The following is an 8,998-nucleotide window of genomic DNA, read 5'->3' on the forward strand; positions in this document are numbered from 1 at the left end:
AATAAATAAAAACATATTTTAAAAAGTCACTATGGGCTGGGCACAGTGGCTCAGGCCTGTAATCCCAGCACCTTGGGAGGCTGAGGCGCAAGGACTGCTTGAGGCCAGGAGTTTGAGACCAGCTTGGGCAATATAGCAAGCCCTGTTTCTACAAAAAATAAAAGTAAAAATAAATAGTTAGCCATGGTGGTACATGCCTATAGTCCTAGCTACTTGAAGGCTGAGGCAGGAAGATTGCTTGAGCCCAGGAGTTGGAGGCTGCAGTGAGCTATGATTGCCTGGGTGACAGAGCAAGACCCTGTCTCTTAAAAAAAAAAAAAAAAAGTGCACCATGTTCCTTTGGTGTGTAGGAAAAACTTTCATCTCTCACAGTGACCTTCCCAAGATACTCAGTTCGAATAAAGAGACTCTTCTCTCATTTATAAAGTTATCATACTGTGCCAGGATCCTCTACTTACGCATTTGTACCCGACTGGCAATCAAACTCTCCAGGTGCTTCTTTAGTACTTTTTGTTCTCAATTGAATGAGCCCTTTCCAAGCCAGGACCCTTCCCCATCCCCCAGGAATAAACCCTATTATCTTCACTCTCCCTGCTTCTTCCTCCACCTTCCTATTTCTGGCTTACTGTTTCCTTCAGAACATCTGACAGACTCAGGTTGTCACACATGCCCCAGCCTGAAAAAAATGAGAAAGCTAAAGACAGACCTAGGTTCACATTATGGCTTTACCACTAACAGCTGTGTGATTCTGAACGAATTACTTATCCTCTTTAGTGTTCTCATCTATAAAATGATAATTGTACCTACCCCAAATAATTGATGTAAGAATTAAGTAAATAGCCCATATAAAAATGCCCAGCTCAATAACTACTATTTTTTTCTTTCCTTTTATCTATTTGCATCTATTTTATTTTTTTAAAATTTTTTTCCTTTAGCTTATTTTTTTTTTTTTCTGTTCTTATATTTGCATTTATTTTAAATCCAAAATACTTTCTCCTCTATCTAGGGCCTGTGGTAGTACAGCTTATCTCCTGGTCCAAGTAAGAGAGTGGTCGTTCTAGCAGCACATAATCATTCAGCTCACCCTCTTATGCGGGCCTTCTCAAGATGCCCTTTATAGCATAAAGTTGATTACTGAGGATAAGCAGCTTGTAGAAAAATCTCTCTGCCTCTCTGACTATATGTCTTTCTGGATGTAGTGAATCCAGTGAACGAACAACTCATACCAAACTTTTTTTCTGCCAAACAGGTTAACTGAAATGCCAGAATCTAAAAAAAGGCAACAAAGAAGGCATGTCAGACGGCCAATGCTTGATATGCTCACACTCAATAAGAGTTCCCACAGCAACCACCACTTGTGGCTACAGAGAGGCAGTACAAGACTATGGGCTGTTGCAGAAAAACATGATGCTAAGTACAGGAAACTTAGTTAAGGCTATCGTGAGAGTCTTAAATCTCAGCTCTCCAGCATGTGTCTCTGTCAAGGCTGCCTTGCATGATGGTTTGGGCCCTGTTCAAGATGAGAAAACATTATAGGGGTCCTCAGAGTGGCCTGTTCAGAGGCCTCAATTGCCCTATTTAAGATCCAAAGCTTCCCTGGGGGAAACGTTTATACAGGTGGCTCCCATGGGGAAAGTGAACCACATTCACCTTCTGCTCAGAAAATGCTGCCACGCAGCTTTACAGCCGGCTTCTCTCAGTCCTCCTCAACAACCACTTGAGTGCTGGAGCTGGCTCACACAAGCTTGGCCTGTGAGAGCTGACTGTTAAATTTCAAGAATTGTTAGAGCCAGCTGGCCTGATATTAGTGGCCATGGTGGCAGCATTCTCAGCAAACATTATAAATCAGCCACCCTTCCCACCACTTACCCTTCCTGGTGGTGGTTAAACATTTACTAGCACACCAAGGGCCAACAACTCTGAAGCTGAAGTATCAGGCTCGGTTTTCCTCATAAGTCTTTATGCTTGTCAACTGAATCAAAGGCAATACAATTAGGACGGGGATGAGAGTCAGTGCATTAGGGATTATGGAGGCTATGATTAAATGACTGACTTGTATTTCTAAGTCATCTAGCATCTGGGTGTTCTGTGACCCAAGGACATGACTCGCAGGAACTCTGGAATTCTTCTCCATTCTTTCTGTCCTTTTCAAGTCCTGGTTTAGAGTACATTTTACAATATAGCCAATGTAGTCAATCCCTATCCTTCCTCTTTCAAGGCCAAACTCAGTTCTCTCCTCCGCATGGCCTTTTCTGACCATTTTTCTCATCTCCTGCAGAAATCTTTCTTTAAAGGCTACAGATCCTATTGCTAGTACTGGTTGGCTGACAATAACAAGTTGCCTTAAACCATTTCTTGCACTACTCTGTCCTTTGAGAGCAAAAGCCCTTTTGTATCCCTCAATGCCTAGCACAATCTCAGGCACAGAGCATGCACAAAATGCTAAAAATACTGATAGCTGGATGAAGGTTAAAGAAAGCAAGAGTGGGCCAATAATTTACTTGCTTTCCACTAGGTTATTTCAAAGGCATAAAATTGGTGATGAATGTAACTGAAAGCTTAAGGAATCAGGTGCTCAAAGAAGGTTTTGCCTAAATTGCCACTATGTACTCTAGATATTCAGGGCTCTAGAAAATCTTCTGCAAAGGTCTGCTATGAAGGCTTCTCCTGACTGTAAGGAAGTTGGAGCTGATATAAATCAGTATGTCATAGCATTTGAAAATCAAAACAAATAGTGAATAGCCTAAAAGGAGCTCGAGATCCTCAATGAACATTTTCAAACGTCTGATGGCTTTGGAGTAAAAATATGAGACACAAAAGCAGCTAAGCTGGTGATTCTTAAAATGGTGGAGGGGGGAGTCAAAGACTGGTTGAGAATCTTAGGAAAGATGGACCTCTTTAAGGAAAAAGAAAGGACATATGCATAATTGTACACACAATTTCATGTTGTTCACTAACTCTGTAAAGCCTATTCATTCTTGGGCCTTAAGAACCACCTGTGAATTAATATTATTCCAAGAAATTTCATTGTAGACCTCTTATACATGGATACATCTCTAACATGATGTAGCCAATAGTAACAGAAATTCTTTTTCCTAATTTGAAAAGGAAGAATAGAGGAGACAGAGAATCTAAGAGTTTACGGTAGGACAGAATAGGGAGAAGAATCACCTCGGAAAGCTCTTCTATTTCAGCATAAGGTCGCATTGCCTCATCAAGACAGGGTATCTTCAAAGCATATAAACCCAAGATTTAGCTTGGGGTCAAGAGTTTTTCCTAAATAGCTACCATACACATTTATTTAGTACAGACAAAATGGTCATTGGGATTTATCTATGAAATATAGGTTGTGTGACAACTATCCTCCTAGGGGAATGAAAATCAGGGCGCAGGCCACTGGTGAGGGAGGGGCTGAAGACCAGAAGTTGGGAAGGCTTACAAGGGAGATTGATGTGCCGAGGTTGCACTACTTGTGGTCCCCATTTAAAAAGGAGAGAGCAAGAGGATATGAACACAACTGGAAACAGAAAAAGTAGCCCTAGGAATGGAAGGAATCAAAGTACACTCAAAGTTCCTTAAGTGAGAAACCACTTAGGCTGCTATGCATTCTAAATCTTCTGACTTCTTAGCTTCATTTTTTTGGGAATCCATATTTCTTGATGATCAAGTTTGCCTGAACATATAAAATGATTTTACTAGGTAGGGATGGATGCTTATCAACAAGCCACATGGAGAGAGAAAGGAGCTAAATCTCAGTTGAGGGTGGGCAAGGGCCCTGAAAGACAATTTTAAAAGATGTACTACAAACAAACCAAACTCAATAGGGAATAAACTGGGAGAAGTTTCATAGTTCTTAGAAAAGCAAGTTGTATCTTCTCCATAATCTATAAAGATATGTCAAATACAAAAAGAAGTCAAAATGTCCTTACCTAATGTCATATAATTATGACATGTTATAAAATTTAACTCAAAATGGACTAAAGATCTAAACATAAGAGCTAAAACTTAACTCTTAGAGGAAACATAGAGGAAAAGCTTCCTGACATTGGATTTTGTTTCATGACATTTGTATTTCTTGGCAATAACAAAAATAGACAAATTGTACTTCATTAAAATTTTAAAAATCTTGTGAATAAAGGACACTATCAACAGAGTAAGAAGACAACCCACAGAATGAGAAAAATATTTGCAAATCATATATCTAATGAGGAATTAATATCCAGAATATATAAAGAATTCCTAAAACTCAATAACAAAAAAACAAACCACCCAATTTAAAAATGGGTAAAGGACTTGAATAGGCATTTCTCCAAAGAAGATACACAAATGGCCAATAAACACACTAAAAGATGTTCAACATATTATTAGGGAAATGCAAATAAAAAACACAATGAAATACCACTTCACACCCATTAGGATGTCTATTATAAACAACCAAAACAAAACAGAAAACACCAAATGTTGGTAAGCATGTGGAGAAACTGGATGTAAAATGGTGCAGCCACTTTGAGAAAATAGTCTGGAGTTCCTCAAAATATTAAACATAGAATTATCATTATGATTCAGCAATTCCCCTTCTGGGTATATACACAAAAGAACTGGAAGCAGGGACTCCAACATATATTTGTACACCAATGTTCATAGCAACATTATTCACAATATCCGAAAGGTGGAAACAATCCAAATGTCCATAGACAGATCAATGGATAAACAAAATGTGGTATATACATACAAAGGAATATTATTCAGTCTTAAAAAAACTTAAAAATTCTGGCCAGGCGCGGTGGCTCACGCCTGTAATCCTAGCACTCTGGGAGGCCGAGGCGGGCGGATCATTTGAGCTCAGGAGTTCGAGACCAGCCTGAACAAGAGCAAGACACCGTCTCTACTAAAAAAATAGAAAGAAATTAGCTGGATAACTAAAAATATATAGAAAAAATTAGCCGGGCATGGTGGTGCATGCCTGTAGTCCCACCTACTCGGGAGGCTGAGGGAGGAGGATCGCTTGAGCCCAGGAGTTTGAGGTTGCTGTGAGCTAGGCTGATGCCATGGCACTCTAGCCCGGACAACAGAGTGAGACTCTGTCTCAAAAAAAAAAAAAAAAAAAATTCTGATACATGCTACGACATGGATGAAACTTGAATACATTATGCTAAATGAAATAAGCCAGTTATGAAAGTTCAAATACTATATGATTCCACTAAGGTACCTAGAATAGTCAAATTCATAGACACAGGGAGTAGAACAGTGGTTACCAAGGGTTAGAGGGAGAGGGAATGGGGAGTTATGGTTTAATGTTGCAGTCCCCAACTCCCAGGCCCCAGCCAGTACCAGCCCATGGCCTATTAGGAAATGGGTCTTGAATCACTGCCTGAGCTCCGCACCACCTGCCCCAACCCACGACACCCCACCCCCCCACCCCCCTAGTCCATGGAAAAACTGTCTTCCATGAAACTGGTCCCTGGCTGCCAAAAAGGTTGGGGACCGCTGGTTTAACGGATAAAGAATTTCAGTATGGAATGATGAGATGGACAGTGGTGATGGTTGTACAACATTGTAAATGTATTTTAATGCCACCAAACTATACACTTAAAATGGTTAAAATGTAAATTTTATGTTGTGTATATTCTATCACAGACACAAAAAGAGGTCAAAGTGAACAAGCTTCACAATTAACCCCAGACACATACAACACCTGCATAGACACTATAAAAATGCATGCAGTTTATTACGCCAGAAAATGCATGCCTATTCAGTCACACTGAAGGCATTAACTGATTAAAAACCTTTGCCCTCCATGAAGCCAGTGAGAGTTAACAGAAAAATGTGATCTACCTTCTGGATCTCTGAAAAGAAACCCCAGTGTGAGAGGCTGGGCTTTGTTTAATATGCAATAATGGATTTACATGCATCACCTTGAAATGTCTCAAACAGAGGCTAGAATGTATCTGGGGGTTGTCAGAATTCAAGAATTCACAAATCCTTGCCAGAAGAAAATTGAAGGCTGGGCAAGCAGATCTACCAAAGAGCCCTGTCTTGTCTGCTAACTTACTAAGTGCTATAAATTCTAGTTAACACCTATCCATGGTTTTTAGGTTTTATTTTAGGAGTACTGTAGAATCTACTAAGGATTAAGTTCCTAATTTTTTTTTTTTTCTACTCAGTCTACTACTAACAACTGCAGGGCCCTACTGCATCCCAAAGCTAGCTCTTTGGGAAGCTGTGAATACTCTTAACATTAATTGACATTAACATTCATAAGTGAAGGGAGAAAAGTGCTCCAACACATGCTGGAGATTAACAAGGCAGTCAAATACCTCTGATAGCACTGAGAATAAAACCAAGTGCACCATAATGCTGTCATTTAGCACCCTTCAAAGTTAGTTAAGGAAGAGAGGCAACAATTATTTTGAGGGCAGTTTTTAAAAGGGTCCCAGAATAGTATCACCCTCCACAAGGCCCTCATGTGAAAAGGATTAAGAGAAGTAATGAGTATACAAAAACTCTCTGAGAGCAAGGACTACACTTAGATTATTCACCACTGATCCCCACTACCTAGCAGCACATCTTCTGTTACAGTAGAAATATAATTATTTATTGATCAAGTAAATAAATCTGCGTGAATTGCTATGCCTTCCCCATTCTCTTCCAGGTACTCTCTCTCTCTCTCCAAAGAAATCACCTTATCTCTGGCTTGTGGACTTTTTTTGATAGGCACTTTCATCACTTCATTTAACTTTGAAAGAAGTTGAAGGAGGCTGGGGACACGTGCTTGCTAATCATCCTTTTATAGATTGCCTCATGCACCAGGAAGGATTTTTATTATTGGTCTATGGATGCTACTGTTGGAGAAAGATTTCAGCCTGACCTTCCCAAGCTGCTGGGGGATGAATACTGCACGTGGCTGACAGCGCAAATGTGTGTCTTCCTTTTTTTCCTTAAAAAAAAAAAAAGCCTTTAGACTAATGGGAGCTCACTGCAGTAGGAAAGACACCCCTTCTCTCACTATACAAAACTCAAGATGTTGAGTTCTTCTGCATAAAAATGATACAGTAAAATTGATCTGAACTGGTTGAACAGGAAAAAGGTAGCATCACAAAGCACCTCACAGACAGCACCAGCATCAAAGAACAGGACTCAGAACTGCTCCATAGGCAGAGAGGAAAAAGAAAATGAAAGCCATTTATAAAAGCAGTTTTAAATGTGAGGATGGATTCTCACAGCTGGCCTCATGAAAGAGAACAAATATGTCAAAGGGAACAACTGATAGATTAATAGAGTCCTAACCATCTGGCTGAGGAAAAGAGCCACGGGTGGGAACACTGAGAAGCTTGTCTGTTAGGAAAAAGGCTTGCTTGGTGTCTCACTGGGAAAACTGAATAGCTTTTGGGAACATTGGAACACATGGTCATATCATAGCTGGCTGGCTGGCTAGCTCTGTCAGCAAGAAGCTCAAAGAACAGTTGCAATGATGCATTGGTAAAAGAGGGCATGCATGTCTTCTTATTGGCTTGGAGTCTATACCCTGGCCCCTCCAATGTGGGAATAGGGTAGAAAGGAAAGCAATCAAGTGAATAGGATGTCTTATTTTGTGCTTTTAAAAGCAGGACTCATGAGTCTCATTCTGAAACATCAAGTTCAATCCCATGCCATGCTAACACCCCATCTGTACTTTTATATAACGCAGAGCTGAGTGCAGACACTTTGGGAGAAGGGGAAATCAGGCCAGATTCAAGGAAAACAAACACACAAGGCTATCTGCATCTCCAACTCAGTCCATATTATAGAAAAACCTCCTCAGAAATAACTTTTCAAGGCAAAGGGAACTCAATTACTAAGGAAAATTTGTCCCAATGAGGGCTCAAAGTTTTAATGAGCCAAACAGCTTCAAATTAAGCCGAACTCAGGGTTTTTCTAATTGGCAGTTTCATCCATTTTTAAGTTCTCATTTCTTATTTTCAAAGATCAAAATGATTCTCTAAAATTTTAAAAAAGAAATGCTTTATTGTTCACTCTAAAACAATAATTCACAGATTTTCACCTATATATCTTCTATATAATTAAACCCTTCAGATAGTACTAATGCAGAAGGCATCACTCTCTATAAAAAGTACTATCAACCAATCCTGTACTAATTCCTCTCAGCAGCCTAGCTCTTGCCACCCCTGCTAAAAGCTCAGTTACAGAATCCCCCTGCCACCAAAGAGAAGGCAACTGCTTGGTCCTAGCCACCACCTAGGTCTGGGGAGAGTAGTGGCTTACCTGCTCCTCTGACAGCTGGGATATGTGATTCACAGCAGCGTAGGACTCAATTTTGGGGTTAAAGTGGTTGATGATGGCTCTGAAACAAAGAATTAACATTAATATGATGCCAGATGGAAGAAGGGGATAAATCTGTTAAAAATAAGGATTGAGTACCCTTCTGGTTTAGAGTACTAGGGCATGAGAATGATTATAATAGGGTAATTGTTCTCTTATTGAACATGAGGAGGTCACAAATGGGGGTAAACTGATAACTCTGAAATGGGAAGGTTTAATGATTTATCAGACAGAGAAAAGAATCAAGCATCTCTGCTCTGCAAATGAACTAAGGAAAAAACCCTCAACCAGACAAAATCAAGAGTCCTCCAGATAAGAAACAGGACCCAGGGAGCTGTCCACCAGGGGGCCCTGGTGCTTCAATCAGAAAGAAAAGTAGTCTGCTCTAACTTGGGAGAACAGGGTACTCAGTAAAGCTGGGCCACCCATGATGATGGCTAAATACAGTCTCTGAAGAGGGTGAGCTTCATCAAAGCCTAGAAGCCACCTTCACACCTGTTAGTAAATTGATTCAAACCAAAATTTTATTTCCAGCTGTTCAAACCAAATCTGAGTATCATTTTCAAACAGTCCCTCTCCATCACTAGCTCACATCCAAGGTCCCCCAGTCTTATCAAATCTACCTCTCAAAAATCTCTGAAATAAGCTGGGTACAAATGACATGTGCCTATAGTTCGAG

General features: G+C 40.1%; 1 protein-coding gene across 1 annotated transcript in view; it reads right to left on the reverse strand.

Annotated features, from left to right (window-relative positions):
* Positions 1-8,998, reverse strand: part of LOC105824364 (chromosome unknown open reading frame, human C10orf76) — a 166,949-nt gene that overhangs the window by 41,534 nt on the left and 116,417 nt on the right. Inside the window, exon 19 of the mRNA XM_012661785.1 lies at positions 8,263-8,341. Coding sequence (XP_012517239.1) covers positions 8,263-8,341 — 79 coding nt within the window. The remainder of the gene's footprint in view (positions 1-8,262; positions 8,342-8,998) is intronic.

This window comes from Propithecus coquereli, unplaced genomic scaffold, assembly GCF_000956105.1.
Source record: "Propithecus coquereli isolate 6110/MARCELLA unplaced genomic scaffold, Pcoq_1.0 Scaffold73, whole genome shotgun sequence".
In the NCBI taxonomy this organism is placed as follows: domain Eukaryota; kingdom Metazoa; phylum Chordata; class Mammalia; order Primates; family Indriidae; genus Propithecus; species Propithecus coquereli.